This window comes from Elephas maximus, chromosome 4, assembly GCF_024166365.1.
Source record: "Elephas maximus indicus isolate mEleMax1 chromosome 4, mEleMax1 primary haplotype, whole genome shotgun sequence".
NCBI classification, from domain to species: Eukaryota; Metazoa; Chordata; class Mammalia; order Proboscidea; family Elephantidae; genus Elephas; species Elephas maximus.
Window position 1 is genome coordinate 63,302,467 of NC_064822.1, and position 22,068 is coordinate 63,324,534.

Sequence of the window (22,068 nt, forward strand, 5' to 3'; positions counted from 1 at the left end):
GGATTAGAGGCAGTTACGTTAATGAGGCAGGGCACACACAATCTATAGGATTAGGTTGTATCTTGAGTCAGTCTCTTGAGATGTAAAAGAGAGAAGTGGCCAGAAAGGAGAAGGACCCCCTACCACCAAGAAAGAAGAGCCAGGAGTGGAGTGCATCCTTTGGACCCAGGGTCCTTGCACAGAGAAAATCCTAGACCCAGGGGAAGACTGATGGAAGGGCCTTCCTCCAGAGCCAACAGAGAGAGAAAGCCTTCCTCTGGAGCTGGCACCCAGAATTGGGACTTCTAGTCTCCTAAACTGTGAGAGAATAAATTTCTGTTTGTTAAAGCCATCCACTTATGGTATTTCTGTTATAGCCTTGCTAGATAACTAAGACAGTAAGTATCACAGCAACATGCAAGCCTCACTGACAGACAGGTGGTGGCTATGCACGATGCGCATTGCCTGGGAGTTGAATCAGGGTCTCCCACATGGAAGGTGAGAATTCTGCCACTGAATTAGTTAATAGTATTTAATTAATGTTAATTTTTGGTTTAGAACAGATTCTTATACTATGGTTATATATAAGCTATTAATATTATCTAGGTGAAGGGTATAAGAACTCAGTACTTATCTCCAACTTTTTTGTAATTATAAAATAAAAAGTAAAAAAAAAAAAGATCCTGGGTTTGGATTTACTACTAACTACTGTCACTCTGAGGGCTAATTTCTTTTCCCCTGAAATAAGTATAACAGTGTCTGCTTTATCTAGCTCAGAGAGTGACAAAGCTCAAGTGAGGCTCTGTTAATTGTAAGACATGACAAATGTAAGTTTATTGTTGTATTTATAATAGGTGACATTGAGATGAACTGGCAGTCTTCTTTGTGATTCTACCAATAAAACCAATTAAACTGATTTTCTGTCATGGATAAAATTTACCAAAAAGGGCTTTCCCCTCTGTATTGATCAGCTTCTTTCATCTTTATAGCATTTCAGGCCGCCTTCCGAGCCCAGGGGCCCTTGGCTATGCTGGAGCACTTTGACACTATCTACAGCATTTTACAGTAAGTAAAGTATCCAGCTAGTACTTTAAAAAAGGAACTCGTGGCTCTTTGTCCTAATTTTGCATGTTAGTGCTGAAATTCCAAATTATGGATTCACTGAGAAATGGTTCTTGGTGCTGGTATCTCTCCTGATGACCATTTATCCCAACTTGCCACCATGTTTATTCAGTTGAGCGATTTCACACGTGTTAAGTATTAGATTGCTCAGGTTAGATCTGTTAGAATGGACTCTGCAGGTTCCTGTCTCACCCCTGCACTTTCTTTCCCTCGTAGTCACTTTCGAAGTATAGATCCTGGCCTCAAGGAAGATACTCTGGAATTCCTGGTAAAAGGTGTTTATGGGTCAGGGGTAGGGGACGGAAGGTGGGTTTTGGTTGTTGTTCTTGTGTGTTTACTATTTCCTATATTTTATTAGCCACATGATGATATCAAGGCTGTTGTGATTCAGTTGGTTTGGCTAAGTCCTAGGACCTTTGGCCATCTATTAAGGTCTGTAATCTTGGTGAGCGATACAGAGTTGTGTGCGTTCGCTGTAAGGGCAGACCCACAGGAATTTTGTCCTACTTTTGAACTACCTCTTTGATAGGGGTGATTCTTCCAGTTACCAGAGACAAACCATGGTAGCTGGAGCGAGAGAGTAGGGACAGGGCATGTTCAGGGTACCAGGGTCAGGGGTCCCAAAGGACTTAGCTTGTATTGTGACCACTGAGAGATGAAACACAGATCTTTGGTAATCTGATGGCTGCAAATGCTAGATGTTTTAAGGTTGGGGTATATGGGACAAGTGAATGAAACTGACTCCCAGATTCTGCCCCTCCCAGTGGTATCCCGCCATTCCCAGGAACTTCCAGCTATCCTGGATGATGCAGCTTTGAGTGTGTTGGATAGAAGCGCCCACCTAAACGCCCTCAAAATGAACTGCTATGCTCTGATCCGCCTCTTGGAATCCTTCGAGACCATGACCAGCAAGACAAGCCTCACGGACCTGGACCTTGGTGGGAAGGTAATTTAGAGTTCCTGGCTCACTTGATTTGGGGTGTCTTAGGGTAGGGGAATTGATGGGAAAGAAGGGAATCCAGGGACCTGAGAATCCTCTGTCCTCATTTTGGGTTTATAAGGAAATATTCAAAACCATCATAGCATATCCTTCCTTGATAAGCCGCTCTTCTGTATTTTGGAACTTGTGGTACCTCTTTTGTGTTACCTTCTATCTTCTCTTGATCCTGGATAGTTTGAGCGCTCGGACTAGTAGATCTTGACCCTTTTTGTTTCCTTATTTTTTTTCTAAATGTATACATGATTCTTTCCAGGGTAAGAAAGCCCGGGCCAAGACAGCCCATGGCTTTGACTGGGAAGAAGAGAGGCAACCAGTTCTTCAGCTTTTAACACAGCTGCTCCAGTTGGACATTCGTCATCTGTGGAACCACTCAGTTATTGAAGAGGAGTTTGTCAGGTGGGTGATTAAAATGGCTATAGATAGTCCCGAGATGTGAGGAATGAGGATTCTGTTGCTAGATAGGCCCTTTTCGTACTTCATTTCATGCCTCAGCTCTATCTGTAATATATACAGGTACAGAGGCGTAAAATGGAGTTGTTAGAAAGTAGATAATGGAATGTTAGAAACTGCTGTGAATTTCCAATCTCTAATGCCCATTTATCCATTGATAAAATGTATTTACTGAGAATCTCCTAGGTTCATGGCAGGCATCATTATAGAAACTGGAAACAGTAGTTTCTGCCCTCTTGGAGTTTATACAATAGAAAGGAAGGCAATTTTTAAAATAAATAAAATACATGGTATATCTTATGGTTTATTACTCTGGAGAAAAATGAGGTAGGGGAGGTGGGAAGATGGAGGAGGGTTGCAGTTTTAAATCAGCTGTTCTAGCAAGACCTCTTTGAGATGGTGGCATTTGAGCAAAGATGGAGAAGAGATGAATGAGAGCTATGAGAATATCTGGAGGAATAACATTCCAGGAAAGGTAACAAACAAGTGCAAAGACCCTGAAGAAGGAGAGTGTCCAGTATCTACGAGTAATGGCAGTGAAGCCAGAGAAACAGCTGCTGAATAAGGGCAAGACGGATAGGCTACCAGCTCGGAGAAATAGTGGGGAGCCAAACTGCAGAGCCTTGTAGGCCTTCATGATGACTTTGGCATTTCCTTAGAGATGAGGCCACTAGAGAGCTCTGAGCAGAGCAGTAAGGTATTCTGACTTGCCCTTTAGTAAGGTCATCCAGCCGATGTGTTGAAACAGACTGTGGTGGGAAAGGGGAGAAGCTGATAACCAGTTAGGAGGCTGTTAAAGTAGCTCAAACAAAAGATGGTAGCTTACATCAAAGAGTAGCAGTGGAGAGGGGAAGATGTGGTTCGATTCCATCCCTGTTTTCTTAGGTAGAGCTATAGGGTTTATTGGGAGGTTGGGTGTGAGGTATGAGGGGAAGAGGGACCTGTGAGGATGACTTTTCCAGAGCTTCGGCCTGAGCATCTGGAAGGGTGGCGTTGCTGTTAACTGAGATGTGGGGGAGGCTGTGGGAAAAGATTGGAAGTTCTGTTTCGGAAATACAGAGTTTGAGGTGCTTATTAGATGCCTAAGTAGACATGGCAGTTTTGGCTGTTGCATGTGCAAATCTGGAGGTCAGGAGAAGGTTTGGGCTAGAGATACACATTTGGGAATATGATGGTATTTATATAAATGGTATTTAGCACCATGAAACAGAATGAGGTCATGAAATCAGTACATGTAGCTGGAATAGAGCAGAAATCCAAGGACTATACCCTAGGGCACTTCAGCATTCATGGGATGGAAGAACCAGCCACAGAACTGAAAAGGGAGTCTGGCACCCTGGAAGCCATTTAAGCATATATTTCAAAGAGAAAGGAGCCACCAGCTGTGTCAAATGCAGCTGGAAGTTTAAATGAGGACTGGAACTATTATCTTTAGCAGTGAGAAGTAATTGGTGACTTTGTCCTATCTTTTATCATGTATTTAGGCACTGTATGACCATCACAACTAGTTCAAAGTTGGTAATCCTGGAAGGAGTACCTATCTAGGGTCAGCAGAACAAAACGACTTGGTATAGAAGGTGGTAGATAGAATGAAAAAAACTAGAAGACCCTGTTAGGGTATAGGGATAAAATATGAATGAGGCAGGACCCTGATAGGTTTAAGTCAAGACAGCTGATTCCACCATCTTGCTCTCTTCCTTCAGTTTGGTTACTGGCTGCTGCTACCGCCTTCTGGAGAACCCTACTATTAGTCACCAGAAGAACCGCCCCACCCGGGAAGCCATAACACACCTGCTGGGTGTGGCCCTAACACGTTACAACCATATGCTCAGTAAGCTATACCTTTGCTTTGCCCTACCCTTCTCATGTTCCCCATAATTTCTCATGGTCAGTACTTCCACAGGTGCTACTGTGAAGATTATCCAGATGCTGCAGCACTTTGAACACCTGCCACCTGTATTGGTGACAGCTGTGAGTCTTTGGGCAACCGATTATGGAATGAAGAGCATAGTGGGAGAGATTGTAAGGTGATTCTTCTTGCTCAGAGTTTCTAATTCTTATATCCTTGGGGAGGAGATAAAGATTGGAAATACATTCTCTGTGTAACTCTAGATCCCTTCAGATATTAGACACCAGTCTTACCTTCCCTTACTGGGAACTGAGTAACTGAGTTATGGTGCTATGGCTGTGTTTTCTTCCCTGTGTAGGGAGATTGGACAGAAGTGTCCCCAGGAGCTGAGCCGAGACCCTTCAGGGGCAAAGGGCTTTGCAGCTTTCCTGACAGAACTAGCAGAACGTGTCCCAGCTATCCTGATGTCCAACATGTGCATTTTGCTAGATCACCTGGATGGAGAGGTGGGTGATCACCTGGGGACCTCGGAGGGTTTTCTGGGAGGTTTAAAGTCTACTGTTGAAAGGTGGTTTCTTAACAGAACAAGAAGATAGCTTTTCACATGAAGTCAAGTTAGTTGTCCAGGCTTATCAGTGTGGCCATTCCTTCCTGTAGAGAAGCACGTCAGATTTATTGGATAAGGAGCCTTTATTACTCCTATTTCATGATCACACTGACTTTATCCAGGTCTGGTAGGGGATATGACAGTTCCTTCTCTGCTGTAAGTATTGTGAGAGTGACAGCTTTGATTCTGAGTTTCATCCCTTCCTCAGGAAGAGGCCTCTTGCCCTCATCTGGCTCACTTTGTTTTCTCCAAACATGAGCTTTCTCAAATCAGCTTGGGTCATCTCTGGATTCTCTGTTATTCTTGGATGCTAAACTGGCTGCTTCCCAGACGGATGCTGGGCATCTCTAGGTGAATGTCAAGGACAAAGACAGTCTACTCATTCATTGATTTATTTTAATTTCATGTTCAAGACCTTGTTGTCTGGCTCTTGGCCTGGCAAAAACCTTTTACTCTGTTTACCACCATATTCTGTAGTGGACTTTTTTGGCCCCCTAGGGCTGAATTCTGCTTTTCTGTATCTCATTCTGTGTTAGTACGATGTGGGAAGGGAATTGGGAGGGAAAGGGGATGTTTCTTATTAAGGATCAAAGACTTTGAAACCTCAGATGAAAGATAATAATTAATGCTTTTTGAATGTGTGTTGGTGGGTGGATATGATTTCATGTTCAGCTGCCACCATGGTTACTTGGTGAGCCTTACAGGGAAAATTGTTTTCGGCTTTTGCTGATTTTGTCCCTGCATTCTCCTCTGAGCAAACCAGGCCCCTCTGGGATCCCACTTTTCCCTACACCACGAGAGGTGAATACCTAGGCAATTGACCAGAAAAGTCATAGCTAAGTATAAGCAAGATTAACTCGTAAAGGCCTTGTCTTCTCTTTGTGCCTGGAAAAGCATGAGAGTTTAGGGAAAGGAGAGTTAGTGTTGGAGTGCAGAGCCTAGTGCCAACTTTATTTTCTCTCTCTCTTAGAATTACATGATGCGCAATGCTCTGCTCGCAGCCATGGCAGAGATGATACTGCAGGTTCTCAATAGTGATCAACTGGAGGAAACAGCCCGAGACACCAGAGACCAGTTCTTGGACACCTTGCAAGCCCATGGCCATGACGTAAACTCTTTTGTGCGGAGCCGTGTTTTGCAGCTCTTCACCCGAATCGTCCAGCAGAAGGTAAGCAACCTTCTACAGCATAAATATAGATGGTATGCTCACAAGCCAAAGAAAGAGGAATCCAATATTGAAGATAAATACCTGTTCCGAAGAAGAGTTTAGCATTCGAATCTTTACTATAATAAAGGTCTTTCTCTACCATGGACAAGGATGCCTGGCTCCATTTAAAAACAATAATCCATCTTACCCACCACAAAGAATACTCCTGAACTGCTTTAAATCTCATAGAAAAGTTTCTTTAGAATGAATGGGTAGCTTAATTAAGAGTATACTTCAAATCGCCTTGAGTAGAGTGGATGATGTGGGATGTGAACTGATCCTCTCTTCCTGCTCCGCGTAGGCTCTCCCCCTGACCCGTTTCCAGACAGTGGTGGCGTTGGCAGTGGAACGGCTGGCAGACAAGTCGGTGCTGGTGTGTAAAAATGCCATCCAGCTGCTGGCCAGTTTTCTAGCCAATAATCCCTTTTCCTGCAAGGTAAGTAGAGTTGGTTCATCCAAAAGAGAAGGAAAGTAATGCAAATGGGGATAAAATTACCATATTTCATGCAAATAACACGTGTTATATGTTTTTTTACCAGCCACGCAACTCCCTTGCGCAGTACTTTCCTATGCACGCTATGCACAGTGTGTGTGTGCCTGTGCACGCACACACGTGTGCATGTTATTTACATGAGCACGTTATTTGCGAAAAATACGATGTGACTTAGTGACCATGGTGTTCGTTCTACCTTGGTAGCTTAGTGATACTGACCTTGCTGGACCACTGCAGAAGGAGACCCAGAAATTACAAGAGATGAGGGCCCAGAGGCAAGCTGTGGTTGCTTGTAAGTAATTAGTTACTGCCTTGGAGTCCTCCCACCTGATAGCCTTCTCCCTATAGTCAGTAAATGCCAAGGAAAGGGACTGTAAATGAGACTTTCCCGTTCAGCCGCAGTGCTGGACCCAGAGGAGGAGTGGGAAGCCATGCTACCAGAGTTGACATCTACCTTGCAGCAGCTTCTAAAGCTTCCCCAGGAAGAAGAAGAGATTCTTGAGGAAATTGCTAATACAGAGACTGCTGAAGAAGTGAAAGGACGGATCTGTCAGCTGCTTGCCAAAGCTAGTTACAAGTATGTGAAAAAATGAGATACTTTCTAGTGACCACTCTTCAGCAATAGACCCTTGGTTATTTCTTAATATCTGAGGTTTTTGCCTAACAGCCAGCAGCTTTTGCTCTCTGCTTTCCTATCTAGTCTAAGTTTATAAGTTTTTATGGCTTCTCACTACAACCTTTTCGGTAGTTGGGTGTTATCAGATTTTCTTCCCAATTTTGCAGATAAGAAAACAGGCTCAGGTTAGGTGACTTGACTGTCAGGCAGCTAATAAGTAGCAGACCTGGCCCTGAGTCTTCTGATTACAAATCCAGAGTTGTTTTGCTTTCAATTATGAGTTTAAACATATATCAGAGCAAACTTTTTAAAATAACTTTTTTTAAAATAGAAATCTACTTTTTAAAAATTAGTCAATACCTTCACATGGTACAAAATTTAAAATTACAAAAGTACATGCCATGAAAAATTTTCTTTCCAAACCTGTTTCCAGGCTAGCTGGTTTCCCTTCTTACAGGGAAGCAATGTTATTAGTTTATTGATCATTCCTCTAGGGATAGCGTGTAGACATACAGTCAAATGTATGTTCTTTTTTCCCCTTTTTGGCACATGTGATAGAATTCTATGCCTATTGGTGTATCACCTTGCTTTATTTCACTTAACTATCTTAGTGATGTTTTCGTATTTATACATTAATAGCTATCCCATTATTTTTTACAGTTACGTAGAATTCCATTGTATGAATGTACCATAAGTTAATTAACCAGTTCCTTATTGAAAGTTTATATTTTGCAAACTTTGATTTAGCCAAGTTTTTAAACCAGTATTTGGAGTAGATGTGTGATTTTAAAAGTTGTAAAAGCCGTATTTGAGTTCTTTAAGATAGCAGTAAATCTTGTCACTTCAGAAGTAAGAACAGAAGAATGTTCTGAGCCCTACCACAGAGTATGTGCTTCTCAACTTTTTAAGCATGGAAAGCACTCTTTGCTTTGGAGCAGCAGGTTGAGGGTTTTGGTGAAATCATGAGGTAGCCTCCCTTCCAGAAAGCACAGGGCAACTCTTCTGGGTCCTAACCTAGTAGCTGGTTTGTGGATTCTTTCAGGCAGGCCATCATTCTCACCCAAGAAGCTACAAGCTACTTCCAGGAATCCAAACCCTTCAATCATATGGACCCAGAGGAGTCAGAGGAGACCAGGCTCTTGAATCTCTTAGGAAGTATCTTCAAAGGTAATTCCTTTTCCTGCCGTCAACAAACTAAACATTTCGACTATCATTCGTTGGGCCTTTACTTTTTGCGGTACACTGGCCTGGCTAATAGTCTACTGCTGAAAGAAGCCAGAGAGATGTTGGCAGTATATCTGCTCTGGAGTGGAAGCAGCCCAAAGGCCTAAAATTGATAGTCACAGGGTATAACAGGGTACTTCCAAACCATAGAGAACTTTAGGAATCTTTTTTGAGATATGGACGAAGATATTTTAAAATAGGTTCTAATTCCATACCTTCCTATTGTGGAAGGAAATACCCAGGGGTGTTTATAGTTGTTGGATTCCCCCATATATCCCTGAACAAAAACCATCCTGTAATTCTCTGACCCCTAGGCATGGTAGCTTCCACACAGGAGAAGAGTTCCCAGGGGTCTGCAGGGCCCACGGGCCCAGAACAGGATAAGCCCAGTATGTTAGAGCCTGAAAAATCCAGGGAAAATGAAGAACTGGTGAAGCAAGAGATGCTGGTGCAGTATCTGCAGGACGCCTACAACTTCTCTCTAAAGATTACAGAGGCCATTGGCATCATCAGCAAAATGATGTATGAAAACACAACCACAGGTATGCTGGGTCCCTTTCTGTAACGAGTGGGTGTTGGGGTTGGAAAAACCAGCCTTGTCCATATTTTATTGGTATCTTTCTGCTCCTTTAAAAGGCAGTGATTCTTTCTTGTTGTTTGCTTTGTATAGTCCCATGGAGCTCATATGTTTTAATATAGATAGCATTTTATGATAAAGAGTTATAGAAGGAGTCAACATTTTTAGGGAAGAAGAGGAAGGATTCCACTTGAATGTTGCCACATTAAAAAAAAGTTATGTTTTTAAGTATTGGGGGAGTTGTACCAAGCAAATGGATGACGTTTGTGTCTGTCCTCTCAGTGGTGCAGGAGGTGATTGAGTTCTTTGTGATGGTGTTTCAATTTGGGGTACCTCAGGCCCTGTTTGGGGTACGCCGCATGCTGCCTCTCATCTGGTCAAAGGAGCCTGGTGTCCGGGAAGCTGTGCTAAATGCCTACCGCCAACTTTACCTCAACCCCAAAGGGGACACTGCCAGGTATGTGGGGTACTATTGCCTTTGCTGACTTATTTTGAGAGGTTCGCTTCTCACAGGACTTTTCTAGTCTTCTGAAGGAGGGCAGGCATCCTTCTAGAGGAGTTAGGAATCCATAGGCAGTAGGTCTATAAAGGGGCTTAGGGTAGGGCTGAACTTCCAGGGATGCCCATCCGATGCAGTTATTTGACACTGTGGTGGGATAGCCTAGTTACCTGTTTGTCAAGTTAAATTTGTAGTCTTTATCAGTCGGTCTCTAGCTTCCTGGAATGCTGTGAAAGGTGGGCGAGTTGGGGAAAGTGTTAATGACCCTGAGCTCTGCTGTACCCACAGAGCCAAGGCCCAGGTTTTGATCCAGAATCTCTCTTTGCTGCTAGTGGATGCCTCAGTTGGGACCATTCAGTGTCTTGAGGAAATTGTAAGTCTCCGCACTTCCCCTTTCTTTATTCATTTAGCGATTATTAGTGATCACTGTGTGTTCGGCAATTTACTCAGCCCCATGAAGAAGTATAAGACTATTAGGTTTCAAGTTCCCAACTTTAAAAGAACCAATAGCCTAGTTAGTAGTCACAAAACAAAAACATTTATAGGACAGTGTAGCAGCTGTGCAGTTAAGTGCGAGAATAAGTGGCACAGGTAACGCTTGTAGCAGTACCACCAAAAAACCAAACCCAGTGCCGTCAAGTTGATTCCAACTCATAGCAACCCTATAGGACAGAGTAGAACTGCTCCATAGAGTTTCCAAGGAACGCCTCACAGATTTGAACTGCTGACCCTTTGGTTAGCAGCCGTAGTATTTAACCACTATGCCACCAGGGTTTCGGTAGTAGCAGTAGTAAGGCAATAATGGCAACACTTATATGGTGTTTAACATACGCCAGGAACTATTCTTAGTACTTTATTAATAGGAATTTGTTTAATCCTCACAACAATCCTAGGAGATGGTATTATTTCCATTTTACAGTGAGAAAGCTGAGGCACAGAGAAGTTAAGAAACTCTTAGTTATAGCTAATTAGTGGCAAAGTTGAGATTCAAACTCAGGCAATAAACGCTCCAGAAAAACACTCTTAATTTCTATACTATGCTAAGGAGTACAGAGAAGAGAAGAGAGTAGTGAGGTGGAATGGCCAAGGAAAACTTCGTGAAGGCATTAGGACTTGGATCTTGAAGGGTGTGTAGGATTTAAAAAAAGAAGGGAGAGCATTTCAGACAGAAAGCCGAGAAGGAGCATGACCCACATCAGGGAATGCAGAAAATTGTGTTCTGGCTCAAGATTGTTACCGGAAAATGATAACAGAGTTGTGAATGTAGGTTGGAACAAATTGTAAAGTCCCTAAATGCCTTTGAGAGTCTAGAACTTTACCTTATTAGCCAGGGACCCCCCAGCACTGTAGTGAGACAGATCTGCTTTAAAGCATTTGGACTATGGGGACAAAAGGTTGAGATGGTGCTAGCCACCAGCTTCCACTGGGAGGAGCACTACTGCCAGCCGCATTTCTCTCCTCAGTGGGGAAAAGAAAAGGGCCTGGTGGTGACAGCTGGCCTGAGAGCTCATGGACTATCTACCGGTCAGGAGCACCTACACAGGCCAAAGGAGAGCAATTTCAAAATGATGAGCAGAGGTCTGACCTGATGAAATAGATCCTTGGGGAGACTGATCCAGCAGAAGCACACAAGATGAGTGGAGAAAAGAGGTTAGGGACAGGAAGGACACTGCAAAATGCTGTAGATGTGCAATGACAAGGGGCTAGACTCTGGGGGCTGGGGGATAGGTATAGAATTAGGTTTGATGGAAGACAAATTTTAAAGGAAGAATAGGCAGGATTAAGTGACTGGTTCATAAAAAATTGGGTGACTGTAGTTTTAAGCATATGTGACTTAAGATGGTACCGTTGGCAAAACAAAAAGACCGGGAAGGATGATAACTTACATTTTAGACATTTCAGTTGTGGTAACAGCTAGGAAACCTACTAGGGATATCTAAGATGTAGTCAGAACAGTAGATCCAGATGGAACTCAAAAGATGACTTTCACTGTGTCATCTTCATAGAAGTAGTTTTGAAGGCGTGAAAGTAGAATAGTAGTAGATAATAGGAAAAAAACTACCTCTCCAAGCCCTCAATTTACTTTTTGAGCCTCATTTCTCCTTTTTCATTCGTAAGTATTGTTTTTACCCAGTTTAGGTTCTCAAAAATCTTTTCAGAGACATGGGCCAAGGATAGGGGGAATTACTGTTTTTGAAATTAAAATTGGCCTGAGCTCTTTCTCTTTTCTCTTCAGCTCTGTGAGTTTGTGCAGAAGGATGAATTGAAACCAGCAGTGACCCAGCTGCTGTGGGAGCGTGCAACCAAGAAGGTCCCCTGCTCATCTCTGGAGCGCTGTTCCTCTGTCATGCTTCTGGGAATGATGGCACGGTGAGGCTCAGATCCAGACAGAGGAGAGCAAAGGAAGGTCTGGGAAGGTTCCCTTTGCCTCAGTAATAGCAGTCACACCAGCTGAGCTCTATGTGAGTTGGCTACCTAAGTGGAAAATAAAATAGTGAAAAGTACCAGACCCCCTGTCCCCCTCTGCCTAGTAGGAATAGCAAGATTCAGTAGAGCAGCAGGGATTCAGAGGGTCTGGCCCTGTGTCAGAGCCTCACTGTAGTGTTTTGAGGCTCTAGAAGCCCTGCAGTGGGTGCTGGCACCTACCCAGAGTCTTGTCTGTTGGTTCCATGACTGGCTTTAACTCTGTGTTCTCTTTTTTCTAGGGGAAAACCAGAAATTGTGGGAAGCAACTTAGACACACTGGTCAGCATAGGGCTAGAGGAGAAGATTCCACAGGATTATCGGCTGGCCCAACAGGTGTGCCATGCCATTGCCAACATCTCCGACAGGAGGAAGGTATGTGGCTGGTTATGACCAAACTAAGGAGAATGGAGATCCTCTTACCCACTCTCTATACCCACCCACATCCTGTCTTACTTTTTGGTTCTCTCCAGCCCTCTCTGGGGAAACGTCACCCTCCCTTCCGGCTGCCTCAGGAACACAGGTTGTTCAGTCGACTGCAGGAAATGGTCACAAAAGGTGAGCTATCAAGAAAGGCCTTGAGCAGAGCCAGGTCCTTTCTCTGCAGTGGACAACTTCTCCCTTCTCCTGTACAGGCTTCATCCACCGAGACCCACTCTGGATCCCATTCAAAGAGGTGGCAGTGACCCTCATTTATCAGCTGGCAGAGGGTCCTGAGGTGATCTGTGCCCAGATATTGCAGGACTGTGCAAAGCAGGCCCTAGAGAAGCTGGAGAAAAAGAGCCCCTCCCAGGAGGACCTGAGTAAGTAGGGCAAGAGGGATAATGGGCCCAGTGGGGGGCAGCCAGTTAGGTGGCTTTTCCTGCTGGGCCAGAAGCCACGCTGCCACCACCACTTTCTCTAGCAACTGCTCACTCCCTCAGCGCACACTGTCTCATTTACCGAGAAAGAAGAGCAGAAAGGGCTTCCATTTTTATCAGTGACATTGGGCTAGTTACCGCCCCCATCTCCCTACCCTCCCACCTCCATCTCTTGATTCTGCGCTAGTTGGAGTAGCAAGCACATGGGCAAGAGGAGGATCAGTAAAAACAAGATGCAGGGGCCTGAGACTTGTTTATGTCTTTTTCTCCCTGCCTTCCCTCTCCACCTCCTCCAGAGGAGACTCCCATGCTCCCCACTTACCTGCTGATGAACCTGCTGTCCTTGGCTGGGGATGTGGCTCTGCAGCAGCTGGTCCATTTGGAGCAGGCAGTGAGTGGAGAGCTGTGTCGCCGTCGAGTTCTTCGGGAAGAACAGGAGCACAAGACTAAAGGTCCAAAGGAGAAGGTGAGTGAAGCAAGCACCTGAGCATTTGGGTTCATGTTCCAAATATTTCCTACATTTATCTTGGGTCATTCACATTTCCTTCTGGGGATCGCAGCTTCTCTATTGAATGGAGTAAAGAAGAACCTCTGCCTCCTTGCTGCTACTATCTGGGGAAAGATTAGTGCCAACAAAGAAGGAACAATCTGTCCATGTTCACCCAGGAAGGAAAGTTTTAGGTGAATACAGAATATCAAGTTAGAAACCTCAGCATAAAATAGAGGCTCTATCCCAGGCAGTGTTTGTTTTAAAAAAAATGCACACACCAATCCCTCTTTCCCATCAGGCTTGGTTACTGGGCCTGACACATGATGGAAACCTTGTGTGCTCTCTGCTAGAGGCAGTGATGTCTTACAGAAAAATAAGACACAGAGCCTTGCAGAATGGGATGTCTGACCTTCTCTGTGACCTTGAACCGTTGTTTGGCATGATCTTATCTGTTTACTCCATACAGGAAGTTATATATCTTCTATGAGAATAAGTTTAAAAAGAAATGTAAAAACATGCTTTGACAACTTAAAAATAAATGTTGGAGACCTACTTCTCTGCCTGTTCAGTTCAGAAATCCTTTCTCTTTATAGACACATTTGGAAATTCTATGAATGGTTTTGCAGAATTTGCCTTTAGCCAAATCCATTCATGTTGGGCAAAATGAACTACAGGCTGGATTCAGAAATGCTGTCTTTGCTCACCCATGGTTCCCTGCTTCTTCCCCTGTAGAATACAAGCTCTGACACCACCATGGAGGAGGAGCTGGGGCTGGTTGGGGCTACTGCTGATGACACAGAGGCTGAACTAATCCGAAGCATCTGCGAGATGGAATTGTTGGATGGTAAGAATAATTGCTGAGTGGCTTTCTCTCCAACTGAGATAACCTATCGCAAACTCAGAATTGTTATTCTAACAGGCAAACAGGTCCTGGCCGCCTTTGTTCCACTTCTGCTTAAAGTCTGCAACAACCCTGGTCTCTATAGCAACCCAGACCTTTCTGCAGCTGCTTCACTTGCCCTTGGCAAGTTCTGCATGATCAGGTAGGCCCTGGGTTTGGCACTGCCTTCTCAAGGAGGATGGAGGTGATAATGGTTTCCCTGATGATCCTCTCCTTGCCCCCAGTGCCACTTTCTGTGACTCCCAGCTTCGTCTTCTGTTCACCATGCTAAAAAAGTCCCCACTCCCCATCGTCCGGTCAAACCTCATGGTTGCTACTGGGGACCTGGCCATCCGCTTCCCCAACCTGGTGGACCCCTGGACACCTCATCTGTATGCTCGGTAAGAGACCCCTGAGAGCTCTGGGAGTCTGTAGTTAAGATGGTGTGAGAATCACTAAGACAGTTCTCCTAGCCTTTGGCATTACCTTTAACATCTGTTTGATACTTGACTTGTGCAGGTCTCTGGCTATGACCCTAAAGGGAGTAACCCCCTGTCTGAAACCTTGACTATAAAGTTTGCCTCTTTCCCCAACTTGTTTCCAGCTCTAGCTGGCTTTCTGATCTTTGAATGGCACATTATGAGGTAATAGATTCCTGCGGTGGGTCTTTCCTGCCAACTGTTCGGGTGTATCCCACAGATCTTGGTCCCAATAACTTGCAATTTCTTTCCTAGCCTTCGAGACCCAGCTCAGCAGGTGCGCAAGACAGCAGGGCAGGTGATGACCCACTTGATCCTGAAGGACATGGTGAAAGTGAAAGGACAAGTGAGCGAGATGGCAGTGCTGCTCATTGACCCTGAGCCTCCGATCGCGGCCCTGGCCAAGAACTTCTTCAATGAGCTTTCCCACAAGGTGAAGAGGCAGAGAGGCAGTTTAGGGCTTGCTGTAGAAGGAATATGTAGGTGACCTCATCTCTTTAACAGGATTCTGTCTCTTCCAGGGCAATGCAGTCTATAATCTCCTTCCAGATATCATCAGTCGCCTGTCAGACCCTGAGGGTGGGGTGGAGGAAGAGCCTTTCCACACCATCATGAAGTACAGTTCCCTGGGTCTTGGGGCACGTTTTTCACGTAGCATGGTGGGAAAGCACAGGATTAGGAATTAGATAAACCTGTGTTTCAGTTCTAGCACTGCTACTTTTTAGCTGTATGGCCTTCAGCAGTAACTTAACCTCTATGTCTCTTTACTTCTCTATAAAATGAGGCTAATAACATCCACCCCTTTGTTTTCTTGAGAAGGTTAAATAAGATAAAGTTCCTGAAGTTGTGGCAGGCACATAGTAGTGTTCACTAAATGACAGCTGTTTTTGTTAATTTCTATTCACAATGAAAAATACTGGGGGGTGGGGGGAAACGAGGACCCTCCTCTGGGATGTGGGAGAGGGTAAGGGGAGCAGGGATGCAGGCAGGGGCCATGGCAGAGAAGATGCTTGAACTGAGTGGGTGCCAGGTGAGGGTACAGGTAGTCTGAGTGGCTGAGGACAGGCTGCCCCTGGGTGACCGCACCTTGCCCTCTCCCCTGTGCAGGCAGCTCCTCAGCTACATCACCAAGGACAAGCAGACTGAGAGCCTGGTGGAGAAGCTGTGTCAGCGCTTCCGCACAGCCCGGTATGTTGCCCGCTCAAGTTCTTCGTGCCCTGCAGGGAAAAGAGACCTCCCCCGCCCAGTGGAACCCCTAGGCCTGTGGGAGACCGATGAGGAAGGGTGAACTTTTACTCCATGGATGTCCCTGCTCCTCACAAAGCCCTTTTTATCTGCAGAACTGAGAGGCAGTACCGGGACCTGGCCTACTGTGTGTCACAGCTGCCCCTCACAGAGCGAGGCCTCCGAAAGATGCTTGACAATTTCGATTGCTTTGGAGACAAGCTGTCAGATTCAGCCATCTTCGGTGCTTTTTTGTTGGTTGTGGGCAAGCTGCGGCGTGGAGCCAAGCCCGAAGGCAAAGTGAGCCACCTGCTCTCCCTAAGCAGCAGTCTGAGGCACTGACATTACTGTCTTTCTTGTCCCCAGCTTGATTGCAACCAAGTTACCAGAGCGACCTGAGATAGATCTGTCTCCAGTTCGTGTTTCTTTTTAATTATAGAGATAACTATGTTTCTAACCCTGCTCTTAACTTCCCTTTCTCCCTCCAGGCTGTAATAGATGAATTTGAGCAGAAGCTTCGGGCCTGTCACACTAGAGGGGTGGATGCACTAGAGGAGATTGAGATTGGCCAGGCGGGGAGCCAGAGCGCCCCGTCAGCCACCAAGAAACAATCTGCTGGTATGTGAGGCAGCCCCATGGGTGGAGAGACTCAGGGTCTGCATTCTGCTGTTCTTTCCTGTTTTGCTTTTTTTTTTTTTTTTAACTCCTGTCTCCCTGCCTTTCTAGTTTCTAGGCACCAGCACCTGGCTTCTGCTGCCTCAGACGATGACTTTGTGACACCTGAGCCCCGCCGTACTGCCCGTCGGCATCCAAACACCCAGCAACGAGCTTCTAAGAAGAAACCCAAAATTGTCTTCTCAAGTGATGAGTCCAGTGAGGAAGGTATGATACTCCCTCTTGGACTTGGCCAGAAGGAACGTAGCTTGGGGTAGTGAGGTGGTTTGATCAGGTTCCGCTCTGGGGGCCCAGGACCTGATTAAGTGTAGATTCCCTCAACCCCAGACCTCTGGGTTGTCTTCCTCCAGTGTAGTTTGGGTTATATTTCTGTAATTGGTCTGGGGCTCTCCCATTTGTTCTTTGAGATTTATTTTTCACCATCTTTGTGATTCACCTTTTTCTCACTTGTCCAATTCTTTCAATAGAGCTTTCAGCAGAGATGACAGAAGATGAGACACCCAAGAAAACAACCCCCATCCGCCGAGCATCCACCTGCAGACACAGGTCCTGAGAGGCCATCTTGCCTGTTCCCGCCCCTGCTGTGCAGGGGTCCTGTGAGGCCTCCTGAATCCCGTTCTCCTTGTAAAATATTTGTTTACCTGCCTCCTAATTTTTTAATACATAGATGATCTTTGTAAAGAAAGGCATTTCTCTTAAACTAGTTGAACTGGAGTTGAGCCACTTTGACTTTGGAGTATGTTTGCCAGTCTCCTTGTTTTCTAATGAAGAAATGTTTTTATGTACTTTTATTAATTTTTTAAAATTATATTGTATTGTGTTTTCAGTGAGAGTTTACACAGCAAATTAGGTTCCCACTTGACACTTTCTACACAAATTATTCAGTGACATTGGTTACATTTTTAACAATTTGTTAATTATCCTGGTTGTTGCGTTTCCAGTAATCTAGTTTCCCTGCCCCCTTACTTTCTCATCTTTGCTTTAGAATAATTGTTGACCATTTGGTCTCATACAGATGATTTTTTAAAGGAGCACAGTACTCACAGGTTATATTCTTTATTTTATGAGCCACTCTGTTATTTAGCTAAAAGGTAACATCGGGGTAGTTTTGGTTCAAAGTTTAAAGAGTAACTCAGGGAGATAGTCTAGGGAACTCCTCCAGTCTCAGTGGATCCAGTAAACCTAGATTTTTCTTTAAGAAGTTAAGTTCTGTTCCACATTTTTCTTCTGTTCTATCAGGATCCGTATATTGTGGCCCTGATCAGAACAGTCACTAGTGGTAGCTGGTAGCTAACAGTAGTCGACACCATCTAGTTCTTCTGGTCTCAGGGTAGATACGGCCATGGTTCATGTAGACTGTTAGTCCTAACAGACTAGTTTCTTCTCTGAGTCTTTGGTTTCCTTCTTACTCTGTTGCTCCAGACAGATAGAGACCAGTAGTTGTATCTTAGATGGCCCTGGCCATTCACAAACTTCAAACCCCAGATACTGCTCACCAAAATAGGATGTAGAACATAAACTTTATGAATTTATATTAATGCTGATTGACCAATTTATCCCACGCCACAAGACTATGGTCCTAAACCTTCAAACCGAGAAAATCAGATTCACAAGGTATTTGCTTATGTCTAAGAAGTATCTGTAACTGTATCCCTTTGTGACTTATTATATATATGAATATATATGCATGCATACACATACACATATAGTTACGTCTGTTAAAAAAGAACAAAAAAACCCAAACTCATTGCACTCAAATCAATACCAACTCATAGCGACCCTATAGGACAGAGTAGAACTGTTCCATAGGGTTTTCAAGGCTGGTGGATTCAAACTGCCAACCTTTTGGTTAGCAGCCGAGCTCTTAACCTTTACTCCATGCACCAGGGCTGCAGTTACATCTACATGTGTATACATAGGTACACACATATACAGTCATGCATCACTTACATCCACAATAAGTTCTGTCAGATAGGACGTTATGTGATATGGACCTTGTGCGAACGCCAGATTACATACAGTCAGTCCCTGGATTACGAATGAGTTCTGTTCCTAAGTTTGTCTTTAAGTCAGATTTGTCCGTAAGTCAGAACAGGTACAATTCATACCTAACGTCAATTAGTCAGATGTTTGTCTTAGTATATAGCGCACCTTCCTATACATAAAAAATACGAAATACTTCCAGATACACTAAAACACCTTTAACAATAATACAGTGCACATGGCAAAGTGGCATCTGTTCCTTATTACAAACCATTGTATGTACCTTGGTTTTTTAATATTATAGGCTTTATGGGGCTAGGTTCATACCTACAGATTGTACGTAAGTCAGACATTTGTAACCCAGGAACTTCCGGTATAACATGGGACCACAGATATATATGCAGTTGGACGCTGCCCAAGTGGATGTTATGCAGCACATGACTGCATACCTATACATATATACACATACATAACCACACACATTTTTTTCTTTTTTGGTTGGTAATGTTGCAAAATTATATATGTCTTACCCTTTACTAAAAATGTCTTTTTGTGTATTTCTCAGTGGCATCCTTTACCTTGGTAGGTCAACCGTACTTCATCCACGTTCCGTGCTACATTTCCCATCACCTAAAATAACAAGTGTCTACTATCTATAGAGTGATTACCCCTCTACTCCCGTCCCTGGTAACCACCAATGAACGTTGATCTCTATATATATTTATTCTTGTTTTCTAAAAAATTCAGTCATGTAATATTTGTCCTTTTGTGATTGATTTATTTCACTCAGCATAATGTCCTCCAAATTTATCCATGTTGTATGTTTCAAGAACTCACTATTCTTTATGGCTGCATAGTACCCCACTCTATGTATGTACTAATTTTTTTAATCCATTCATCCATTGATGAGCACTTAGGTTGTTTCCATCTTTTTGCTATTGTGAATAGTGCTGCGGTGAACATAGTTGTGCACATGTCTGTTGGTGTCTCTTGTATTAGATATCTGGGGCACATACCTAGAAGTGAGATTGCTGGATTATAAGGGAGTTCTGTTTCTAGTTTTCTGAGGAAGCACCATACCATTTTCCATAGTGGTTGTACCATTTTACAATCCTACCAGCTGTGGGTAAGGGCTTATGTACTTGTAGACATCTTTCCTAAGCTTGTGTTTGTTTTATCTTTCACACTAAGGCCAGATTCAGGCAGCAGATAGAGACAGGGTTGTCAATCCAGAAAGAGGGTGGGCCTGGAGTCCTGGAGCCTGTCTCAAGTTTGACAAGCTTCATGCTCCCTCTGTGCTTCTTGTTTCCCTTCTCAGCCTCCCCACCCTGCACACATGACAAGATTGCTCCACTGTGAAGAATTATGCCAGTGTCTACACTCCAGATCAGCGATTTTCAACCTGGGGCGGTTTTACCCCTCAGGGGACATTTGACAATGTCTGGACCAGTTTGAATCCAATAGCCACTCCTTGGAAACCCTACGGGGCAGTTCTACTCTGTCCTATAGCATCATTATGAGTCAGAATCGACTCAACGGCAATGGGTTGGAGTTACTTTTTACTGTATAATTGGGGATGGGGCTGCTACTAGCATCTAGTGGGTAGAGGCCAGGGAATCTGTTAAACATTCTGTAGTGCACAAGATAGCCCGCCACAACAATCCATGCCAGAAACCCCGCTCTAGACCAAAGGCTGGTTTGCTCTCTGCCCTCCCCACCCCACCACCCCCACTGTTCCCTAATCCCATCTCTGAATTCCGGTGAATGACCTGGCTGGGCTGATTGGAAGGTCAGGTCTGATCCCCTCCAGTTCTAGAGAGAGACAAGCACTGTCTACCCGGGATTCCTCACTACAAGGAGGTCGAGCCCCTCCGTTGCAGGCCATAATGCTGAGCCTGCCTCCCCCAAAGCCTGTCCAACTTCCCAAGCCTGGCCTCTGTGAATCACCTGGAACAGGAGGCAGTGAGTGTGCTGTCATGACGACACTGGTGGCTCTGCTGTCATGACAACAGCAGATTGCATCAGTAGTACTTCCTGGGCACTGAGCTCCCTCTTTTTTTGGGCAGAGGACAGTAATGAAAAATGACAAGCACAAGGCAAAGAGGAAAATGGTGCCTCAGAATCGTGCTTTAGGCAGCACAGGAGCACGGACCGGCTCTAAGGCCCTTTGTGGGGAAGGGTAATGAACCTGGTCAAGCCTCAGCAGGAATGGAACTTGTCTGCCTGGGCAGGCGCCTCCTCCTCCACTTGCTTCCGCCAACCAGACTCAAGCTCTAGAAAGCTCCCTCTGCAGCGTGGCGCTTCCCACCCTCTCACCATCAGGTGCCCACTTGCCCTACTATTGCTCTTCGTGAAAAGCCTGGCACCAGCCATGCTGTTGGCTACTAGGCATGGACACAGCCTTGGCTCTGAGGCCCCCAGGAGGGAGGGCAATCCCAGAAATGGAAAGACTAGGGCTGGAGTGAGGGTGCCGGAGCCAGCGTGCTCCCTGCCTTTTAAGCAAAGGTCAGCTAAACTTAGTTACAGGCTTTCAGCTAAAAGGGCAGGGGTCTGGTCTCAGATTACACTGAGCCAGCAAAGAGGCTTTTGGATCCCCCTCCCCTGCACCTGCTGATGGGCAATGTCTAGACATTCCCCCACTCGCCTCAGAGCCCTAGTTCAAGTGCTCAGAACCCTAGCCCTCCTTTCCCTCCTGCGTGTGGTGTATGGGGGGCTGCTCTCACCAGGTACCCAAGGAAGACCCTCTTCCCCCCATTTTTCCCTCTTCTGGACTCCTTACCCTGCCCCCATCATCCACTGGGTGAGCAATCAGTGAAGGAGAGTCCCTGGCTCCCAGGCCAACCTGCACGTCCCAGGATAGGGAGGGACTTCCGCCCTCACGTCCCGCTCTCGGCTCTTGGGCTGGAGGGGGCGGAAGGGGTACTGTCTCCCAGCCTGGACGGCACAGCCCTTAGGTTCCCAGGAGCGACTTTGTGGGAGGCCTCTGGCCCCACACCAGCCCAGTCCCCCTGGGGCCGCAGCCCGGGGCCGGGAGAGCAGCTGGTGCACACAGTGACTGGTTTGTCTGCCCCAATTATCAGGCCTCCGAGCTGCAGGACACGGTGACCTTCAATGCAAAATCGCACCCCCTCCTCCCCCAAGCCCTCTGCTGAGCCGCCTCTTAAGGCGCCACAGCCCAGGCCCCCGACCTAAAGACGCCAGGAGCCAGCGGATGAGGAGGGGGAGGTGGGGGTTGGGATAGGCTCCGCAGGAGGCGGCTCGCCCCTCCCGAGCCTTTTCCTCAGCTGTTCTTGTGTCACTACCGAAGAGCCTCGAAGAGAGGTTCCTTTCCTTCCTCGCCCTCTCCGCCTTTAAAAAACCGGGGAGAGGGTGGCAGCGTGCAGCCGTAAAC

The 22,068-nt window shown here is 45.4% G+C and overlaps 1 protein-coding gene, 1 long non-coding RNA gene and 1 other non-coding gene across 4 annotated transcripts in view; 2 read left to right on the top strand and 1 right to left on the bottom strand.

The window, feature by feature from the left end:
- NCAPD2 (non-SMC condensin I complex subunit D2) overlaps nucleotides 1-17,485 on the top strand; it is a 30,682-nt gene extending 13,197 nt beyond the window's left edge. For both annotated transcript variants that reach the window (XM_049882271.1, XM_049882270.1), the window contains exons 3-32: nucleotides 969-1,044; nucleotides 1,318-1,376; nucleotides 1,866-2,047; nucleotides 2,355-2,497; nucleotides 4,255-4,382; nucleotides 4,455-4,578; nucleotides 4,759-4,906; nucleotides 5,978-6,175; nucleotides 6,516-6,650; nucleotides 6,912-6,999; nucleotides 7,104-7,284; nucleotides 8,366-8,490; nucleotides 8,862-9,089; nucleotides 9,407-9,581; nucleotides 9,912-9,996; nucleotides 11,860-11,993; nucleotides 12,329-12,461; nucleotides 12,560-12,644; nucleotides 12,722-12,889; nucleotides 13,243-13,412; nucleotides 14,169-14,280; nucleotides 14,356-14,479; nucleotides 14,562-14,717; nucleotides 15,051-15,228; nucleotides 15,317-15,411; nucleotides 15,903-15,983; nucleotides 16,136-16,319; nucleotides 16,508-16,637; nucleotides 16,746-16,901; nucleotides 17,162-17,485. In XM_049882271.1, coding sequence (XP_049738228.1) covers nucleotides 969-1,044; nucleotides 1,318-1,376; nucleotides 1,866-2,047; nucleotides 2,355-2,497; nucleotides 4,255-4,382; nucleotides 4,455-4,578; nucleotides 4,759-4,906; nucleotides 5,978-6,175; nucleotides 6,516-6,650; nucleotides 6,912-6,999; nucleotides 7,104-7,284; nucleotides 8,366-8,490; nucleotides 8,862-9,089; nucleotides 9,407-9,581; nucleotides 9,912-9,996; nucleotides 11,860-11,993; nucleotides 12,329-12,461; nucleotides 12,560-12,644; nucleotides 12,722-12,889; nucleotides 13,243-13,412; nucleotides 14,169-14,280; nucleotides 14,356-14,479; nucleotides 14,562-14,717; nucleotides 15,051-15,228; nucleotides 15,317-15,411; nucleotides 15,903-15,983; nucleotides 16,136-16,319; nucleotides 16,508-16,637; nucleotides 16,746-16,901; nucleotides 17,162-17,247 — 4,067 coding nt within the window. In that variant the 3' untranslated portion in view covers nucleotides 17,248-17,485. The remainder of the gene's footprint in view (nucleotides 1-968; nucleotides 1,045-1,317; nucleotides 1,377-1,865; nucleotides 2,048-2,354; nucleotides 2,498-4,254; nucleotides 4,383-4,454; nucleotides 4,579-4,758; nucleotides 4,907-5,977; nucleotides 6,176-6,515; nucleotides 6,651-6,911; nucleotides 7,000-7,103; nucleotides 7,285-8,365; nucleotides 8,491-8,861; nucleotides 9,090-9,406; nucleotides 9,582-9,911; nucleotides 9,997-11,859; nucleotides 11,994-12,328; nucleotides 12,462-12,559; nucleotides 12,645-12,721; nucleotides 12,890-13,242; nucleotides 13,413-14,168; nucleotides 14,281-14,355; nucleotides 14,480-14,561; nucleotides 14,718-15,050; nucleotides 15,229-15,316; nucleotides 15,412-15,902; nucleotides 15,984-16,135; nucleotides 16,320-16,507; nucleotides 16,638-16,745; nucleotides 16,902-17,161) is intronic.
- Nucleotides 1,459-1,788, top strand: LOC126076611 (small nucleolar RNA U85). Its single transcript, XR_007517539.1, has one exon. It is a non-coding gene; the product is annotated as a small nucleolar RNA U85 (small nucleolar RNA).
- Nucleotides 6,559-21,907, bottom strand: LOC126075092 (uncharacterized). The gene is made up of 3 exons (XR_007517113.1): nucleotides 21,457-21,907; nucleotides 13,269-13,392; nucleotides 6,559-6,643 (listed from the first exon to the last, which is right to left on the bottom strand). It is a non-coding gene; the product is annotated as an uncharacterized LOC126075092 (long non-coding RNA).
- Nucleotides 21,908-22,068: the final 161 nt, after the last annotated feature.